The sequence below is a fragment of the Seriola dumerili genome, unplaced genomic scaffold (genome assembly GCF_002260705.1).
Source record: "Seriola dumerili isolate Sdu_G_001 unplaced genomic scaffold, Sdu_1.0 BDQW01000291.1, whole genome shotgun sequence".
Taxonomy (NCBI): domain Eukaryota; kingdom Metazoa; phylum Chordata; class Actinopteri; order Carangiformes; family Carangidae; genus Seriola; species Seriola dumerili.
The window spans coordinates 6031297-6052773 of NW_019174546.1; the positions used below are offsets into that span (position 1 = coordinate 6031297).

The 21477-nt window shown below is 37.8% G+C and overlaps 1 protein-coding gene across 1 annotated transcript in view; it reads left to right on the top strand.

The window, feature by feature from the left end:
• st18 (ST18, C2H2C-type zinc finger) overlaps positions 1-19349 on the top strand; it is a 39009-nt gene extending 19660 nt beyond the window's left edge. Inside the window, exons 3-21 of the mRNA XM_022758259.1 lie at positions 1760-1811; positions 2640-2670; positions 2900-3087; positions 8234-8368; positions 9245-9335; positions 9431-9523; positions 10082-10290; positions 10616-10815; positions 12750-12995; positions 14327-14436; positions 15034-15096; positions 15405-15473; positions 15874-15936; positions 16606-16686; positions 18073-18294; positions 18463-18551; positions 18683-18786; positions 18891-19034; positions 19169-19349. Coding sequence (XP_022613980.1) covers positions 1760-1811; positions 2640-2670; positions 2900-3087; positions 8234-8368; positions 9245-9335; positions 9431-9523; positions 10082-10290; positions 10616-10815; positions 12750-12995; positions 14327-14436; positions 15034-15096; positions 15405-15473; positions 15874-15936; positions 16606-16686; positions 18073-18294; positions 18463-18551; positions 18683-18786; positions 18891-19034; positions 19169-19309 — 2331 coding nt within the window. The 3' untranslated portion in view covers positions 19310-19349. The remainder of the gene's footprint in view (positions 1-1759; positions 1812-2639; positions 2671-2899; positions 3088-8233; positions 8369-9244; positions 9336-9430; positions 9524-10081; positions 10291-10615; positions 10816-12749; positions 12996-14326; positions 14437-15033; positions 15097-15404; positions 15474-15873; positions 15937-16605; positions 16687-18072; positions 18295-18462; positions 18552-18682; positions 18787-18890; positions 19035-19168) is intronic.
• The last annotated feature ends 2128 nt before the right edge of the window (positions 19350-21477 follow it).

The following is a 21477-nucleotide window of genomic DNA, read 5'->3' on the forward strand; positions in this document are numbered from 1 at the left end:
ATATGCTAAATTCAGGGTGTTGAAGTAAAATGTGCCCATTCCATTTTCAAATATCCATGACCAAAGGCTGCTTTTCATCAATCTATGACATATAGCACTCTATCTGAAAAATGTATGATCCCCTGACAAAAAGACTTGCCATACAATAGTAATAAAAAGGTAAATTATATATGTACGTTCTCAGCCAGATCATGCAGGGAGTGTTAAAACAAAATCTCCCGTTTCACCCTGAATGTATCTATTTGTTCTGCTTTTGTAAACACTCAGCGTCACATGTTTGTCCATGTTGTTGCCATGCCAGAACTACCTGTTAGTACACCACAGCATCTATCAAGTCTTCCCTTCCCGTCTTGTTACATGTCGCTCCTTCTTATGTGTAATAGATATAAGCTCAAACTCGCTGATAAACATAGGTTTTGTAATTATGATGTCAGAAATACACGTGACACCCTTTAAGCAACGATAAAAAAAAAAAAAGGGTTTCATTTTTTTGTCAGACTAAAACTTATATAATGTGTGAAAGTGGATACTGTAAGCAGTGTACTGTAGAGAGAAAGAAAATGGAGCCATAGTAAGATATATAATGCAGCCTGAAACCCATTGAAACTAATTGTTTTTCAGTGGTTGGACAGAACTGCAACACATTTCTAGGTGATTCTTATAGCATTGACTTTTTAAAAAAAAATTAAACTGACATTAGAAATCTGTTATTATTACACTAATTATTACACTAATATTGATTAACCAGAGAAACTCTGAATTGTATAAAGAAGTACAACATGGCAGGTCTAAAATGTCACATAAAGAAAAAAAAAAAACACCTTGGTAATAAACATGTATGACTCAGTGGTGATATTTAGGTTCACTGATAACATCATTTGAACTTTGATTAATGTCCACGTTACAGATTGCAGTGTGTAAGAGCAACATTTTTCCTTCAGAACAACAAATTTATACAAAACATTGAAACATGTCTGTGTGGAAAAGTGTTACAAACTAATGAGGTACATTCGTTTTTACAGAATGTAATCTATAGTGTTTGGGAGTTGTTTGTCTCAATAGGCTGTAGTAATCAAAAGTAATGAACCTATTATGAGCAGGACCTCTGAGGGCCCGGCGTGGCATTAAGAGTGTGGCACATAAAAGGTTTATTAAAGGAAATTAAGGTCCATCACTGCCACACCTGCTCCCCTATTATAAATGTATGACAGGTCAGTGCCTTCAATCACAACAGCAAACGAGAGAGAGGAGTCATGTTTCCCATTACCAGGGAAAAGTAACAGCATATCCTATGACTCACAGATTTCACTGGCCTGTGACCACTATACGCCACCATCAGCCTGGAATAATTATGTTTAATAGGTTTTATTTGGGACCCACAAGCAACAGCCAGAGAGAGTGGATGGATTTTAGCAACTATTTTTGTCTAAACACACACAGTGAGGTGCTGTCCGTACTTTAATGTCATTATTTAGTGTCATTACATTTTTACTCACCTTTGAAACTTTCCTCCCCTGACATTATGCTCCATGTGTTTGCATATTACTGGTGTTTTAGGAGCTCTTTGTGATGTTGTTGTGCACACAAATTGATTTTAAGGCTCACTGGCTCTGGGTGACTGACAAAAATCAACAATAATCTATGAAGTATTTGAACCTTTTTTTCCATTTCAAATAAAAGAAATTAATGAAAATAGATAAATACACGAAAAAAGCTGTCATCTACTGGCTTTTCTTTACATCCTATGTTTTATTTACAGATGGATTCTGAAGGTGAGGAGCAAACCCTGAAACCATGTAACAGTAGCACAGGTGAGTAAAGCTTTTAGTTTTAGTTTGCTTTTAACTACACACACACATGCATGCACACACACACATATTCCACTTATCGCCATGGGTTAGGGGTATCAGTTCAACAATCCAACTTTATAACTGTCAATTTTATGTATTATCTTACCGGTCTGAAGAGCACTGCACTGCCATTTCATTATTCAGAGGGGAATAACTTCATTAAATTGGAACAGTGGCTCAAATTAGTTAAGGAGTGTATATATATTGTGTGATTGAAAACCTCTAGACTGGATATGTCATTATGCAAGTGTTCAGGGCCTCCGAGGCCTGCCTGCTCACACTGGAGCTATTACTACATCTAGGGAAATTCATGAAAAGTGTTATTATTGGTTGTGCTTCATGGGAGTATGGGTAGAACTTGTGAATGAGATTGACGCAGGCCTCTGGGAAAATTGATTTACCCTTTTAGATCATGTTGTCGTCGCTGTCAAAGGATGAGCTACTGTTGGTCTCCCGGAGAATGAGCCACACTGAATGAAAAGCTTTTCAGATCAATGAAGAGACCACTTCTCCATCCTTATGCTGATTATACCCGATGGCATTGTAAAAGAGAATAAAATCTATGGTGAAAGGCTGGATAAAGCAGTATTAGCCCTTGTGGTGTCATCCCTAAAACATTATCTGTAAAACAAATATTTACAGAGCGTTGTAAAATTTCATTAGCGATAGTCCAAAAGTAGTGAGTCGCCTTGAACCTTTGATGAAGATTATGTCGACAGATGCTGTGCTGCTGTAGTGGAAATGTAAACATGACTTTTTATCTGTTCTTTCTTGGCCTTTATTTCACAGGGCTGGCCGACTGCATCACTGAGACGCACAGGTACAATTTTATGATGTGAACACTTTGAATTTTTCTCACCTTTTTCATCTTTAAGCCAGACGGGAAGTATTCATTTCCCAGATCAAACATGTGATTCTTTCTGAGGGTTTTCACTTGATGATGTATTAAAAAAAAGTCTCAAATTTTAGTAGTTGGACCTTTAAAACAAGCCAGCCGAAGCCTCTGTTGACCCTGCTGCGCTTTTTGTCCGTTCCCCTCGTCCCTCCAGCCCATATGGGTCCATGGCGAGGAAGAGGAGTGCTCAGGAAGGGGTGCAGGGCGCCCCCGTCAACAAGAGAAAGTCCCTGCTGATGAAGCCCCGCCACTACAGCCCCAGCGAGGCATGTGAAGAGGAGAGCGAGGACCTGGCACCGCCACAGGACAAAGAAGAGCTGAGGAACATTGACACTCCAGCAGGTAAACAGATGTCCTGTTGTTTTGTCTGTTTTGATGAACAATTGACGCTGAATTTTAAAATCCCATCTGTTGCATTCATATTTCCCTCCCTCTGCCATCAGCCAGCAGCCGCAGTCATTGTGCAGTGGAAGTGAAAGACTACACTGCTGGGTCCACATTAGTTGTGTCTCACGTCCACAAATTGAAGTTTTGACAGCTGATCTGCCATGATATTTTTGGCGTGGCTTTACCCTCTTTTGATGAGGCCAGATTTCAGACCCCTCATCTGTCCTTTTTCAATAGCCAGTCCAAACTCATTGAATCCATAGAATGAAAAACTGAATGGGGGTGTTCACCAGTTCACTTTGATTTTGAAATTAAACTTCTGCCATTCCTTTATATTGAATTTTTATTGAAGTTGCCTATTTTGAAAATCAAATGAGTTGTCAACATTATTTGGCTGATGTTCTAATATTTAAGTGTTTTATTTTTATTTATTTAATTTCAAAGATTTTACTCAACAACAGGCGAATTTAATCAACAACAGTTAAAAAATGTTTATTTTCACTTATTCCACTGTCCTTTTCAGGAGCGAAAATGTTTTCTTTTTTCCTAATGAATTGAATTTTGTGCATTTTGGCAACAATGCTCGTGGTGTACATGTGCATTCTCGCCCACTATAATCTGCACTGATTTGGTATATTTTTAACGATGTAACTAAGCAACAAACGTAATTGTCCCTTTCAAAAGCTTTTGTTAGGCCCTCTAACACAGTCTAATACATAATTAGGCATAATGTCTACAGCTCATTATAGTACACATGTGTGTAGTTAAATGGACCAGGAGAGTAGCTCACTGAATTGTGTGGATTCATTGGAAATGGAATTTATTTGTTTCCTGGGTTCATATTACATTACAATTATCTAAGTAATTCACTGTGTATCATCAGTTCTTCCTTTTGTTGCTGTGAATTCTAGATACATTTTCTTTTTATCATCAGGCATTGATTGACTGCTGTATATTTTCCCTATTTGAACCTGATATTCAGTGGCCTATGGCTTTGAAACAAAACAAAATCCGTCCAGAATAAAAAAAAAGTCTATTGACGTGTCAAATGAATACGGCTAGCGATAAACATATTTTGCTGTTATCAGATTTTGGGACTATTTTCTGTAGGAAAACAAAAAATGGAAAAAGTGTACTGGAGGCAGCAAGAATTTCTGCAGTGGGAAGCTGGTCATATCTGCATTTTAACAAAAAGGGAGAAAAATAAGCCTCTCGTTTGGTCGAGCCACACTGTGTTCAACTGTAGCCAACTGCAGCCCTGCTGCAGAGTGCTGGTAATGGCTATTCTGGAGTACAAACTGTTCACCTGTTCCAACACACAAACCACTGGAGGGATCCAAGTTTTTTTCCTCCATCTCTTTCCTTTTTTCACTGCACTTATGTGTGTGTCTTTGTCTGTGTGTGTATACGTCTGTGTGCTTGTCTGACTGTATGCGGCTGTGTCAGGCCAGAGAGTCCATCTGGATGAAAAACAAAACCCTTGTTGCTTGCCTCATAAATGTAAATACGTGTAACTGGCTTTAATTTTTCATTCAACAGGGTTTGTCTTTAGACGCCTCTTTTCAAATATTTTTCACAGCAGGGAACACATAGTAACACATTGTAATGTTGCCCGAGCACAATGCGTATGAAACCAGGCATGTCAAATTCCTCTGCAAACAATAATGTACAAACTCATATGTCACAAAAGCAGTTACCTCTTTTATTAGTGCTTGATAATTTGTGTCATATTTTAAAGCTCATTCGGTGAGGATTAAATTTTTGTGGTGGCTGTCTGATAAAGCCTATATCTGTATCATCCTCAGCACTGTGTGATCTGATTCTAACAATCCATCTCTATCTATCTTCTCAACCTCTCGAATCCTACTTTTGCAGCGGTCTCTGATGTCTGGCCACTTAAGAGGATATACAGTCCAGCCTGCTGAAAGTAAAAACCTTCACAGTCCAAAGAGCCTTAGTCGAGCATAAGTTTGACTGGTTTTGGAGGATCAAGAGAGATTTTGTTGAATCAATCCAGATGACAGCTTTCCATTGTTAATCACTGACCATGACTTAATATTATCAGTGGTGTTAATAAAGTGTTGTCTCAGATGCATTTTGAAAGATAAAGCTAACCCTCTCTGTCTGTTCCACTGATCAGACGTTCAGTGCGTAAGGCTTCACTCAGTCTTGTGGCTCTCTGCACATGTGACCGGGATTTCTGGATTTATTCTAAAATATGGCGGACCAGAGGTCAATGCTAATTAAATTATTGAGAGCACTCAGCAAAATAAGCTGGAGAAAAGAGATTATACAAAATGAGTGTAAAATTTAAGAAGAAATGCATATATATTAAATTAATCTGGAATAATGGCACTACATATATCATATATGGTATCTTATCACACCCACAAGGATTTAAAAAAGAAAAGTCAAAACCTAAAAATGATGGAATTAATTTTCTATTAAAAAAAAAAATAGTAAATTATTGGAAAAGCTCTTCTAACTTTATAATTTGGAATAACTTTTTATTAAATAATCAATCTATTTGCCTTACTGTAGGTTTTTAATATTTTTACTTAGATACTTATTAGATAATAAGATATGTTAACCAGGAAATGTTGACATATTTTACCTCACCAAGGCCCACAGAAAAGATACAAATGTATGATTTCAACATTAAAAAACAGCTGTTTTAATTGAAGTAACTGGTCCAGTCAACTTTACTCATAATAACTTGAAATTTGCTATTTAAATTAAATAAATACATTTTTTCTATTTTTCTATAATTAGCTTTTTCTCATGATTTTTAAAAAAATCCAACCAAAATTTATCTTATTTGTATTTTTGCAGTTGCCTTGTGTCATGTTCACTAGGCAGGCCTCTCGTTCCTGTTGTAACTTCTCAATGTTGTGCCTTTAACACTTTTATCCAACAAAATTATTGTCAGTTTTTTGACTGAGGTTGGCTGGCTTCTCCTAAACCAAGTCCTGCCACACAGACAGCAGCAGCTCACAGAAATTCCTCTCTTTTATCTCCGTGTTTGTGGTTTCTGCCATCTGTGTTTTCAGGAATCCTCTTCACTTTCCTTGTTCTCATCCTTAGAAACAACAATTTTGCGTTTTTAAAATCATTTTTTGTGTGCAGATGACAACATGTTGCTGCTTAGCTTGCACTTAAAAATACACATTACTAATTAAAAACTGATGTTCACTGTCCAACGCACTGTAAATCCTTCCATAATCTTGTCCTAAATCTATTTTGGGTTGTTTCTCCAATTGGAGACACAGAGGAAGAAGAAAACAATTGTGTTCTTCATCTCCAGCTTTCATGTTCAACTAGCAGAAAGAAGGGTCATACTGTATATGTTTTCTAAAATATACTTTAAGAATTGCATGGAAATCTTGCAACCTTCTGATTATCATTTCCATTGCGACATGTGTTCTTATAAATCCTCTAGATGTTAATAAAAACATGTTTTTATGAAGATATTATTCATTGAGAAGTAATACAAAATCTAAAACCTTGAAAGGATTTGGAGAAGATTACCAAGGACATACAAGTCTTATCCTGTGTGACTGAGGGGTCAAAAAAAGAAGAACATATGTGGCCTTAAAACACTTGAAAACACAGAGAATAATACGTGTTTTCTTGTTGTTTCAGATGGAAACTTAAATACAGTCAACGGAGTGACCAACAGAAATGGCTGCCACGATGCAGCAGCAAAGTCCAACGATTCGCTGGGATGGTCAGAAGTGACCTCTGATGGCTCTCCACAGCGTGAGCCAGACACATCTGAACCTCTGATGGATGAAGATGAGGATGAGCTCCTTAAGAACGAAGAAGACCAAAGTCAAGAGAGGATGAGCGGTACGTCATCGCCACAGAGTCCATACGGAGACATGAGGGAAGCTGAGTGGGAGCCTCTGTCTCTGTCTGCCAAGGTGAACAGCTCGGGCTGCAGTCCCTCCAGAGCCTCTGAAGACCTTTCAGGCAGGAACGGCCACGTTAAAGAAGAGCCTCACTCGGAACTAGGTGGTCCAATGGGTAGAGCAAGTATTTTTCATGCCGAGGCTTTAAGATACAGGCCGCCACCTACGGAGGAGGACAGCGAGGGGGAGACGGAGGTGGAGAGGCCACCTCGGCTTGACGGCTGGGCGCTGGGCCTCCATGAGAGGGGCCTTGAAATGAGCCGAGGGAGGGTTAACTTCAGCCTGTTGGAGCAGGCCATAGCTTTGCAGACAGAGCAAAGACAGGTCCTACACCATGCCTACAGGGAAATGGACCGGTTCCTCATGGAGCAGATGACCAATGAGAGGAGGCACCATAGGATGATGGACATGGACACCAGACTCAACTATCATGGAGGAAAAGGTAACAATAAAGAGGAAAAGATCTGTGATGCAAGTCTTAAGAAAAAAAAGTGATCAGTATGGGAACAAACAGTTTTCACAGTTGTACCTTCATCCAGTGTAAATCAGTTCGACCACTTGTGATTTGGATGATTGGGTGCTCAAAAAAAAAACATCAAAAAGAATAAAAGAAGCATACGCAGGGTGGTGGTGGGGGGGATCAGAGGGAGGAAATCCTCTTAAATACTAAAAACATTTTGGCAACAAGTGAAGTAATAAATAAACAGACTAAAATAAAGAAGAACAAAATTTTCTAATGGAATTGCTACTACTCAGAATATTGGATTTTGATAGGAATCAACTGGATATTTAACCATGACCATAAGTCTTAAATCCTCCTAAAGTGCCTCTCATGTTTCCCTCTGATTCTTCAAATGACTGCGGCTAAATGTGTAATCCTAGATGTAATCTTTCGATGGATGGGCATTAAGAAGTGACTGCTCTGTGTTGAACTGCAGCCTTAACTAAAATGACAGATTAATAGATGCATTTTGTGAAAAAAGTGTCTAGCTTTGCATGATATTTCAATCTGTTGACCTATGTACAATAATTATACAGGACAAGTGCATTATATGTATATTTCATTTATTTACACATTTCTTGACAGAACACATAAAGACAGAAAAGCTTTAGCATGTCACGGAATCAGCACAGTGGTTGTATTGTATTTTTTTTTTTATTGTGAAATATTATCTTTTCTGTGTCTACAGATTCCCCACGGACAGATAAAAAGGATATAAAGTGTCCCACCCCTGGCTGTGATGGCACTGGTCATGTGACCGGCTTGTACCCACATCACAGGAGTTTGTCTGGGTGTCCTCATAAAGTCCGAGTTCCTCCTGAGAGTAAGTTGCACAAGCAGTTCTGTGTATACATTCAGTATAATGGATGATTTCTACTCATAAAAACTGCCAGTTTTAGGATTTACAATCAGCCGCAGTAATTGAAATCCTCTTAGCACAAGCCCAAAGACAAGAAAGACCTGCTTATATGTTTAGTTCAATTCAAAGATGTGCATGAAACTTTTCAAATAAACTTAAAGGATTTTTTTTCCCTCTCTCTTTCTCGTAATGTGTTGTAATGTGTGAATATTGAATTCTTTTTTTTTTTTTTTTTTTTTCCCACATTGGCGATTGTTAAGTCATTTCAATATAACTCAACAAACATTCAACATTAAACAGTAATGTTACAAAAGGAACAGAAAAAGTAATTAACTTTTTCAAAAAAGCGTGTGCTCTTAGACTGGAGGCAGTATTTGCAAATCAAAGGGCTAGCTAACGCAGTATTCAAAAATAAATAGACAACTCCAACAAACTAATTGGAGAATATGTACAGAAAAGAAGTTTCTAAGGATACAGAGCGGACCTTTAACAACGCGTTTGTTTTGAAGAATATAATCAGCTGTCTTGTTACGCTCCTCTTTGCACTAAGCTATTTACATTTCAGCGACATTACAGCATTCCTCACAAGGAGAAAGCCTTTTGCTTTTTTCTCCTATTTCTGTCTCTGTAGGATCTTTGCTCTATAGGCTCTAATGTACCAGCCAGTTACATAAACCAACGTTTAATGTATGAAAATGTATTTGTTTTACTTCCAAAATGCTCAGTAAATATATATTTATTTACCATCTTATAATCTTTTCAGCTTCGTTCTTCGTTATCTCACATGTTGAATTATTCTGGACATGTTTCTCTTACCATACTTATCTCCTCTCCCCTCAGTCCTGGCCATGCATGAGAACGTCCTCAAGTGCCCTACACCCGGGTGCACAGGAAGAGGCCATGTCAACAGTAACCGTAGCACCCACCGGAGGTACATCCACAGGAGAAAGCCATTAGAAAATCTGTACCCTGTTCATAGATGAGTTACAGTATTAGGCTAATGTGTTTGATTTCCTCCCCATCCAGTCTCTCAGGCTGCCCCATCGCTGCTGCAGTGAAAGTCTCCAAACCTCAGGACGACAGCCTGAAATGCAGACAAACACCTGACCGCTCACCGAGGTATAATGCCAGATAACGCTCGGGATTTTCACTGCTCTCAATGTGGTCACATGTGCAGAAAAATAATTACAACAAGCACCCAGAAATCATATTCAGCTCTGTAGTGGACTGAAGTTGTAAAAGCCTAACTGAGGTTATGCAAAAAAGTGATAAACACTATTATTGTTGAGGAGAGTGTGTGGGATATTTTTATTCAGTGATCCCAGCAGAACGCACAGTCTATTTTCAGCTTTCCAAGCAGACATAAGCAATGGTTGCTGGTCCTGTGAGTTCCTCTCTATTAGAAATGATAAAAGAGCAGAACTCTTTGTTCCCTGTGGATATATCATGGGCAGGATGCCCACTCCTACTATATTAATTAGTCTGGCAACCTGGCTGTGGATCTACAACACACATCAGATCCCAGACTCTATGTGTGCAAAAGCACTGGCGTCCCTGAATGGTTTAAAACAATGTCTATACTTAACTGCTTAATATGAACTTGTGAGGCATCTTATTTTTACAAGTTTTACACAATTAAATAAAGTCTTTTTTCTTTTTTAATTTGTCTCTTTGTAGAGCCATCGGCTTGATAAAAAAGTTCGAGCTGAACCAGCTGAACTACAGGCTCTCTCATCCAGTAGCAGCCTTGCAAACAAGCCTCACAAAAGACATGGACAAGTACAGCAGAATCCGCTTTGATTACGCCAGCTTTGATGCACAGGTCTTCGGCAAACAGCCTCTGATGGGGACCAACCATGACCAGGAAATGTCACATTTCCCCGATTGTAAGCCTCATATATTTTATTTAACCAAAGAAAACAGTTATTTGTTAGTTAACATGTTAAGGAAGATGAATAAATGTTGCAAACTACTTTTTGTCATGTGTTTTAAGTGTGTAGATGTTGTTTCAGCTGCTGCTAAATTAATAATAATCTATTTGCATACATCATATTTATGTGTGTATATTTATGTGTCATTATCTAAATTTTTGTATCACTGGTTGTTGCTAAAACTGTCAAATATGAACTTACAACTTGCGCTCTTATTAAGTTTAGGTGGAACACCTGGTGTCTCAGTAACAAACTTATTCGCTAATTATTTGTTTTTTAGCACCTCAGCAGTATCCTGGCTTCCTTGGTGCTCCAGGTGGCCGCCTGCCCACCCCTGGTCAGCACAGCCCGCCGAGTCAATTCAAAAAAGAGGATGGTCTCCAAGCCTCAGCAGCGACCGCCGCCATCCTTAACCTCTCCACTCGCTACCGGAAGAACATGGAGGCTGTCGCCGGCCGGCCCTTGGCAACCTCCACAAAGGTAATCAAATTAGACCACTTGGAAAGGTATTTAATGTGGTCATTTTAAAGGAACTCTGATTTGTGTATAAAAAGGGAAGACATCAAAAGACAGATTTTGGCAAAGGGAGCCTGGCACTCTGGTGGCAGAAAAACAAGGAGGTTTCCACTTCATAAAGCTTTAATGTACACAAATGAAAATTTGTGTAATCACATCAAAAGAAGAAATACAATCAGCCTTCCTTCCCAATTACAAATACTTGTCTATTTTTTTGTAAAACATGTGGTATTGTATTTAGTTTCGACATCAGCTGGCATGTAAAAACCCTGAACTGTTGTCTGAAAATGCATCTTGCCCACTGCAGATGGCAGAGGATATTTTGCTTAGTTATATGATCCAGCATAGGCTGTTTGTCTACACCAGATAGTCTTTAAAAGCATTTTAATGGATTAAGCCAATCAGCTAAAGGAGTTAACATCTGAAAAGTTTAATTCACACAAAATCCAAACTCTTCTTGGAAATGTGCACAGATCCAAAATCTCTTCAGCTGTCTTTATCTGCAACCCGGCATTGTGTTCAACTTTTTCCAAACTCACTTCATGATTAATATTGATCACATTCTGTGGGTTACATACGTGCACACTGTACTGTAGATGATTCAAGGTTTCCACACCTACACAGCACAGATCCTTGTCTCCCAGCTTGTTGAGCTGAGAATGTGGCCCTGTACCAGGTACCAGCCCACTGAATGAATAAAACAGTGTTAGCAAGTTAATCATCTGTTCTCATTTACAGCTTAGTTTCCTTGGAGAGACGTACAAAATAAAGAACAGCTTTCAAGTCTGAAAAAAAGGGGCCATATTTAGAGTGTTATATGGTGTTGGATGCTTTAACTTATCTGCATATGTATATTACACGTTGAAATATCACACACAAAAAAAGCACCAAAAAGCTGGCCTTTAAAGCGTGAAAGCAAGCTGATTTTACATACTTAACAGTGCAAAAAAGCTTAAATTACATCATTAATTAATCAATAATAGCAAAAAAAACAACAAAATCCTTAGTTTTAGCTTTTAATCAGAGCCAGAAACAAAATAAAAATCAAAGTAAATCACAAAAAGTCTTGCAGGTCCTATAGTTTTACACTGGTGTTATTTTGATTAGGTACACACATCATCAAATGGCTGAATAATTAAAGTGGACAGCCAAATCCAATGTTCATGAAAATTATCCCCTTTAATTAATTTGAAAGGTTCCCCTCTGTTATGAAAAATAATGATGTATAGGCTTTAATGAAACATATGCGTTGAATAATTGGTTCCATTTATGGAAAAGGATTTCAGCATTTAATGAGGTAAACTTTTAATACCATAAAACAGCCATAAGTCATCATGCTACTGCGTTTCAGCGCAAAAACGACAAACACATCTGTCAGCGGGGAAACTTATGCCACATTAAGCTTTTTTAATTTTTGCTATAATAATGATGACCTAAAACCAGCCCCCACCCCCCCAACCCCCCAGCTGCCATCTTGGTTGTGTGTCCTAGAAAACAGATGACACAGCTGTCACTGAAAAACTACACACCAGTGATTATTTTTTTTTGTGTTCAGCAGAATTAACGCTGGCTTAGTTTGGTACTTTGTCTAGTGTGAGATAACCACTGTATGTATTATTTGTTTGCTCTGAACTCTACTCTAAAGTAATTTTTCATGTTTACAGTGAAATGTTGTTGGATTCAAGTTTACCATACTGTTGGCGTCATATTAATGTTAGTTGTGTTTTATTTACATTCCTTTTAGAATAATTAGAAAACATCTTCTATTTTTATCCTCTGATTCATTTGTTTTCATATGTTGGCACGCACTGCAATGATATTACTTTATCTACTGTGCTCTTCCGCAACATGTTGTGACATGTATTACTTGATTAAAGAATTAAACTTCTTGCCTTTAGGACATGCTTATAGAAGTGGATGAAAATGGCACCTTGGACTTGAGCATGAAGAAATGTAAGGAAAATGTGAAAGCCCAGACGAAGGCACCTTCAGACGACCCGCTGTCTCCTCTCGAGTCCACTGTGGCCAAAGGCGGGAGCGTGCTCATCAGCCCCGCCTTCTACCAGCCGCTGTGTGAGAGAGACAGCTGGGAGAGCCCCATCCCTGTCAACTTCAGCAAAGCACATGTTTTACAGGACAAAGAGGTAAAAAAAAAAAAAAAAAAAACACAACAACTGACACCTTTAATGTAATGTAATCTAAAAATGTAAGATTATATTAAACACATGAGAAATGTAAATGGTGCAGGGTGAGAATTTGAGAGTCTGTGGAGTGTCACCAAACCAAAGACATTTCAGTTACACAAAGTGCATAAATAACACAGAGACTGAGGAGCACAGTAATAGACCAAAAGTAAAAGATTAAGATACAAGATTCCTGGTCAACAGGGAGTACTGACGTCTTGAGTTGAAGTCCCCCAACACCCAGCCTCTTTAAGATTCTCTAAAACGTTTACACCATTTGGAGTTTTCATATTCTGATTATTCGGTTTGCTGCGCAAATAGATTTTCTGCACAATAAACTCAACACATCAAACTAAACTGTAACTAAAATCTCAGAACTCTCTATTTGTCCTATAATCATTATCTGATTACATTGTTCTTTCCAGGAACCCAAATAGGGTTTTTAGGAATTTACTGACCTGCAATGAAGCGTTACCTTTTCATTTCCCAACCTCAAATTGTAAATGTTTCAAAGCCTTCTCCACACTGACAAGAATTAAAATATGGCAGAGAATTAATTAATTCTCTTTTATTTATTCACTTTGTGGGCCAAAGAGGTGGTCAAATGTAGTCTAAAAATAGCCACAGTGTCAAATTTGGTCTAAAAATACTTGAATCACACTAAAAAAGTTTCGTAACTGTAAAATCCCCCAGCTTGCTAAAATCTTAATATTTCCAGCATGAAATACAGATGCCATCAATGTAAGCAACGACCTGCTGGTAAACAAAGCAGCAGCTCCGGTCAGATCTGTGCAACTATGAAATGTATTAAATATACACTGAGGACTATAGTGCTAATCTAGTCTCCACATATCACCCTTGCCCAGGGGCCTGAATGAAGCTTAATCTGGGCTTCAAAGGTTTTCTTTTCATTACTTCACAGGTGGTATTCATTTGTAGTTGATATCAAGAGTTATCACATTTGACCTGCTTTTAAATCATACACAACATCTGGTGACTGCACAGTATTGTCTGTGTGAAAAAAAAAAAAAAAGGAAATCCATATGTCATGGCCATACATCATAAAAACTATTTGGATTAAGTATGCCTTTAAATGGATGTATGGTTTACTACAGTTTAAGTATTCTTAAGCATAATCTCTTTGCCTTGCACTCCAACCCCCAGGGCTTGTGTTTTAAGAGTATTATACAGGGCTTTTCATTAATTATTCACTTTTAGGTCATTGCAGATTGTGTTCAGGTTCAATATTTTGGACAGCTAAGGCCATGTTTTTATCTTTTCTTTCTCAGCAGGAGGATTACGATCAGGTCTCCTTGGAGGACCAGCACTATCAAGGAGACGGCAGCATGATAAGCCCCAAAACCAAGCTGCTATTACGAGATTCAAAGAAAGAGCTTTTGAGGTACGTCACGTTAAAGACTGAAACATCTCGAGGCATCTTTATTCAGCCAGCTGTGCATAATGTGAGCTTCCCGTTTAGTTGGCAGATGGTCAGTTTTAATAATAAGAAGTGTAACTCCAAACTGTACCTTTGTTTAAGTAGGACAGATTGATATAAGTGAGTCAAAACACACAAATGAAACTCACCGTGTTACATATATGACTGTAACTGGTATGTCTGCAGGTTCATGTGGAGAAGAAATGTATCTATTTGAAAGTGAGTTTTCTCCCTGTATGTCCTGTACAAGCTTACAACTCTTGACTCTTGTAGTTAGAGTGCATGCTCTGCTGGGTCTCCTCTTGAGAATTACACCACGAGAAAAGTAGGATCCTCTAGTTTCCACAGCACAGCACCCCCTCCGACATTCAGAAACATTGTTAAACTGAATGTTGAGCAAAAATAATAATTTTCTACTAAACTTCCTGCTGTACTAACTCTTTTTTTACTTTAATGCCCATGAAAAGGTTCTCAATGTAAAAGAAAGATTCAGTTCAAGCTTTGCAAAGTCTGTGGGAACTAGAGTAATCTGTGTATTAAATGCTTTGTGTTCTCCTGCAGCTGTCCGACCCCAGGCTGTGACGGCAGTGGCCATGTGACGGGGAATTATGCATCACATCGGAGGTACTGTAATTAATTACACTCTCATTAGACGCAGCCAGCACATATATAGACAAGGGAAACTGTGCTGATTGTTTGATTATGTTTATTACTACAGTTGAAAACTTGTCTCATAGCTTGTTTAGATAGATTTTATGTCGTTTTTTTCCCCACATTGGTGACAGGAAAAAGCTTTTTCATGAGGAAGAAGTGGAATTGTGTTTTCAAACAATTTTGTATAAATATGCATTGAGACATTGTATTAAGATTATTTAATTCAGCTGTGATCAAAGAGTGCATTAAAATGACTGTTAGCTCTTTATCCTCTTCAGTGTGTCTGGATGTCCCCTGGCTGACAAAACACTCAAATCACTGATGGCAGCCAACTCTCAGGAACTAAAGTATGTGTTTTGAAAACTGTTATTGTTGCTAAAGGATTTTACACATTAAGCTAGGCAGCTTGTTTTTGCCTTAGTGAAGATCAGCTCAGGTCAACGCTTTCCTTTCCTTTCCTTTCCTTTCTTTTCCTCTCCTTTTCCTTTCCTTTCCTTTCCTTTCCTTTCCTTTCCTTTCCTTTCCTTTCCTTTCCTTTCCTTTCCTTGTCTCTCCTTTCCTCTTGTCTCCCTTTCTTTCCTCTCCTCTCTTTTCCTTTCTACTACACGTTAGGCACAATCTCTATGTACTCCACATGAAGTTGTTTGCTATTTGCACCACATCTCTGCATATTAGCTTGAATTCACTGCTCTACTCTCAGTCTTTTGCTGTAAAAAGCACCTGGTCTCTGTGTCTCTCAACCTGCAGGTGCCCAACACCTGGTTGTGATGGATCTGGACACGTGACTGGGAACTATGCTTCGCACAGAAGGTAGCAGAGAAAAATCATCGCAACTGAGCATGAAATACATTTGTCAGATGCATGACATTCAAACAGATGGTGAAAGTCTCACTTTATACTGCAAACATGCTGCACTTTTTGAGATCTTGTTTTTACTGATTTTGTTGGCTGCCTTTCATGTATCTATGCATTTATTTATTATTTTAATATCCAAATTACATGCAGTTTTAAGGCTGTCTGTTTGATATTCTATTTTACATATCGGTGCAGTTGTAGTACAACTTTACAACAAAACAACAGGCTGCTATGTGCTAACAAAAAGTACAACGTATACAATTAGTAAAGTATTTGTCAATTAATGAATTTAATTTAGATGTGATTAAATGTGCAACTGAAATTTCTATCTACCTATCTGTCTGTCTGTCTGTCTGTCTGTCCGTCTGTCTGTCTGTCCGTCCGTCTGTCTGTCTGTCTGTCTGTCTGAACAGGCTGAACAGGCTGATATATGCTAATGCAGAGTACAACTTCTGCATTAATTAAACCGTTAATTGTATTTACATTAATACATTTAGATTTGCTTAAACGTGTGTCATTGAAACTCCATATTCCTCATAGCTGCCTGTGCGAGTTTAGCTTTTGTTTTAAGTCTTCTATAGTTTTCCTTCATGTTAACCCATACTGTTTCCAACCGTTTTTTAGCTTGTCAGGATGTCCACGTGCCAGAAAGGGAGGTTTGAAGCTCACACCAAACAAGGATGACAAAGATGAGCAAGAGCTTAAGTAAGAGTTTGTTTTTTTTTTCTCATCCCATGCTGTCATGTTTTTTGTTTCAAAATTAAAACAAGAAAACATTGTGGAAATGCGTCATGCTTTTGTACCCGGGGCATTATACCTGGAGGCCATTAAGTTAAACAAAGAAAATAATACTTCTGTTGTCATAACATTAGTGAATTATTTTCTAAGGATTAGCAGCATGTTTTGTGGGATTTTTTTCAGGGTTTTGTATTTTTCCTATTTTCTGAATGGAATATCTGGCTTATCACTCTTCACTGAGTGCTTTCTTTATAATTATAGTATACTAAGAAAATGTTGAATTGCTTGCTCCGATGGCATTGTGCTCATTTGCAGCTTAATCATTGCTGTCTGTGAAAGTGTTATTGGAAAAAAAATAATGTAATTGATTTGCAGTTTAAATCCAAAGTCAGATATATGAGCCCTTGTTTACTTATACATCTGGACACTGATTTTTTCTTTTTAATTACTAATGCAAGGGCATGAGCTTAGGAATTATACTGGAATAGATCTCATACACATTAAGAGAGACAGGGAGAGACAGGGGGAGGGTAGCAAATGTCCCTAGATTATTGTAAATAGTAGGCCATATGGCATGCCTCCATTGTCCTGGTGCCTTGCATCAAGCTACCTACCTGTGGTAGATGTAAGTAATGGGACTGGTGTTGTTTTGTCCTCTAAGTGCTGCTGTGCTGTCGAGCAACAAAATGCTGAAACAGGCTTTTTGCAGCAGCACTCTACAGCGTGTGTGCCATTTGTATCATCTCAGGTGACCTTTCACCTTTATCAATAAGGGAAGGGTTAGCCACCTTCAAATTACATTCTTTCGCATGAGGGGATACATGACAATTATCTGTAATTCATGTCACTCCATTACTGACCTGCAGAAAACAGGCCTGAAAATACAACTGACAAACTCTTAATGACATTCAGCGTGAGTTGTGCTTTTGTTTTTCAAGCACAAATATCAGTCACCTCGAAATGTATGCACCGAACAGAGTGTTCGCTCTAACTCAAGTTTTAGTGGATTAGTAACTTATAGTTAATGCGATTATTTGAGTCCATCTCTAGTTTTGGCGACTTCATTTTTAATCAGCATTTGGCTGGATTAATCAACTTAATGGTTAACAAATCTTCCGGTCTAGTTATTGAAAGAGAGATTTTTTAAATTATATCAGAGAATGATTTAGTTTCAACATTTTTCTGAACATTTTTTTTGCAGTTTATCAATGGAGTACTTGTTATTTCTGTGCAGTTAAATGTCTCTGTTTTGTCTGTAGCATAGAAATCCAAATTAGTTTGTTTTTTCTCGTGTGAATCAGTGGTATTTGCAGGTTCAGAACCTGTACGACTCTTTGTGTGTTTCTCTGGTAGGTGTCCAGTCATTGGATGTGATGGACAGGGCCATATATCGGGAAAATACACATCCCATCGCAGTGCAGGCAGTTGTCCACTTGCTGCCAAAAGACAGAAGGAGTCGTCCATCAATGGGCTGCCCTTTGCTTGGAAGGCCAATAAACAGGAACTACCCCATTGTCCCTTGCCTGGCTGCAATGGCCTCGGACATGCCAATAATGTGTTTGCCACTCACAGAAGGTGAGGTCGCCTGTCCTCCATTTTATCTCTAAACAACACTGCTGGTCGACATGTTGCATTCTTACTGTACAATGGCACCGTTTTCACTCCCTCTCACAGTCTCTGTTGATGCTAAAGTTTGAAGATGTTCTTGCTCCTAACATAATCATTTGTGACCTGCTGAACTAGCTTGTCGGGTTGCCCACTGAACGCACAGAGCATCAAGAAAAAACACTCCGAGGAAGAGATGATGACTATCAAATTGAAGGCCAGCAGTGGTAAGCTACTCTGACATGCTGTGTGGTATGACAATACTCAAGTATTCTGCAGTTACATGTATCTTGGCATAAAAAAAAAATCAATATTTGCTGTTGTTTGAACATGATAAATTAGATCTGTTTCAACTCAGGTGTTGAAAACAAAGAAGATATTCAACATTTGGATCATGAAATAAAAGAATTGAATGAATCCAACATGAAGATAGAAGCAGACATGATGCAACTCCAAACCCAGGTAAGTATTTACTCCCACAAGTTTGGTTTATGGACACCAGCTTGAGATCCTTGCTCGCTCGATTTGACGAGTCTTTTTTTTTTTTTTTTTGTACCCGAAAGCAGATCTCCTCTATGGAATGTAACCTGAAGACAATTGAAGAGGAGAACAAGATGATCGAACAGCACAACGACAGCCTTCTGAAGGAGCTCGCTTGCCTTAGCCAAGCTCTCATTAACAGTCTAACAGACATTCAGCTGCCTCAAATGGTACAGTAAGCCTTGACCACAGACTCCACTACAACTCATTATATCTAACCTGTCCTGGAAGAAATGTCATTTTCTATATATTGTCATTTCTGCTGTGCTGTTTTCACTAATAGTTAAACATGTTTTTGTTGCAGGGACCCATCAGTGAGCATAATTTTGAAGCCTATGTGAACACATTAACTGATATGTACAACAACTCGGAGCATGAATACTCTCCAGAGTGCAAGGCCCTCTTGGATAATATCAAACAGGCTATTAAGGGCATCCATGTTTAAGCTGTAGAGCTACCAAGAGGTTTCTTTGACTTCGGATAATGGCACTAGATAGCTCTATTTTACTGAAGAGTCCTGGCTTGGCTGCATGTATAAGACAAGGCTTTTGGAAATGTGTTTGGCATTTCCCGGTAAATACACTGCACTGAGAAAATTACCAGCCGGATTTGTAATGCTTTTACTGTTTCTGCATTCACTTGATATGTTTATCCTGGTGAGATTTTTACCCCTCTTGCACTTAATTATTTTGTATGGTTTGCTTGATTTTAATCCGTATGTGTTCATGTCATTCTTATATTATCGCTATTTATTATTATATTTGTTCATCAGTGTATTTATTTCCTCGATTTTTATTTATTTCTTGAATTGTAAATGCTTAATATCTGAGAAATCTGTTTGACTTTCTGCACATTGTAAATTACATAGAAGCACATTCCAATTTCCTGGCATACTTTTGCCATCTAGTGTTGAAAAACTTATATTATTATTAGACCATAAGTTGGATCTCCCTTCAAAGTAAAAACCTACAAAAACGATTAAGCATCGATATTTTTAAGCATTGCTTTTGCTTTCTTTATTGGAAACTGAATGTATGGTAAGACATAGTGAACACTGAGATCAAAAAAATGCAATGCAACTGTACTGTACCTTTTTCTTCTCAACCAATAACAGTTGAATGCAACCAGGAGGTGACACTGAGCAAAAATGCAACAACACTCAGTGAACTGAATGTCCAATTCTGCTTTGCATAGTGTGCCACAAGAAGAGTGCAACAAAAATCAAGAATCCACTTTGTCAAGATGTCTTTCTTTTTTTAAATATAGATATTAAACTGCCTTCTGTGCACACACTTTGGAGTGTGCATATAGTATGTGCCTAAATGTATATGAATCCATAAAAATATACGAGTACTATGTTTTGTGGTAGGACAGTATTATGTGGATGGTGTCTAATTTATTATACAGTACAATTATTTTCATAGGAGGAAAATGTTCCTGATGACTGTTTAAATACCGTTGTCTCAGTAGCTGTAATCTCAGAGTCAGGTTTTGAAATATCATGACTGAGATCGAAAAGTCTGGTGTTTATTTTAACTTTTGCTAGCATGGAGAGGGGAAAAATGTAGGAGTGAATTACAAAAAAACATCTACTTCTGTTCTATCTTAAACTGCTTACAAGCCTTAACATTTCAACCAGTCTTACAGTTTGAATATTCTTGTAACGCTTGGGGCAGATTTGAATAGTAGCTATTTCAAAACCGAGCTGACTACCACTACAACTCGCATTTCAGTTTCGATCATAAAATGCAAAAAAAAGAAAAAAAAGAAAAAAAGAAATGAAAACATAGACAAATGATAGTTGTTGGCTAATCAGTTGTTTGTTTGCATCAATTGCACTTTTGTATTTTGATTATTTTGTATTTTTAGTTCCACCACACTGCCCTTGACTTCAACAAAAAGAGAGAAATGGGACACTGTAGTCTTATAACCAAACTATACATGTCTCAATTTCACATGAGGCTTATCCCAAGAAAAAAGAATAAAATAACTAATTCATTCGAGCAATACATTTTTCATTTCTGCAAAAAGAAGTCAAAGACATGTAGCCTAGGACACTGCGAAGAAACAAATGTAACAGCAAAAGAGCCAAATTACAGAAAAAAATAAGACCCTATTTTATCCAAATACTCAATACGTTTTAAAGAATTTTAATCTTTTAAAAATTGAATCACATTCTTTAATCCTAACAATCCTTTATTTATAATTTCTTATATTTAATTCCTATACCACACATCGTTTGCTCAGGAAGTTTTGTGAATAATATTTATTTTTTCCCTGTTAGTATTTGATGTTTTGTAATGTGAAATGCTTTTTTGTGGACCGATATTAGTATGATATGAAATTGTATTGTATTTCTTTTCTTTTACATTAAAATGTAATGCTTTTTTCAGTTGAAGTAGTTTGTAAATTGAAACTTCCTATTACTTTTACTATTTCATAATAAACAGATATGCGCTGTGTTGTACAGTTTGTGTATGGTAGAAATAAACTTTTCAAATGGTTGTGTGGTTTCTCAAAGCTCAAGTGCACCGTCAGTCAAACATGAACCCAGTCAGAAGTCAAAGGTATCTGCTTTCCTTAGGCATTAGCATCACCTAGTGGTGAATGTGA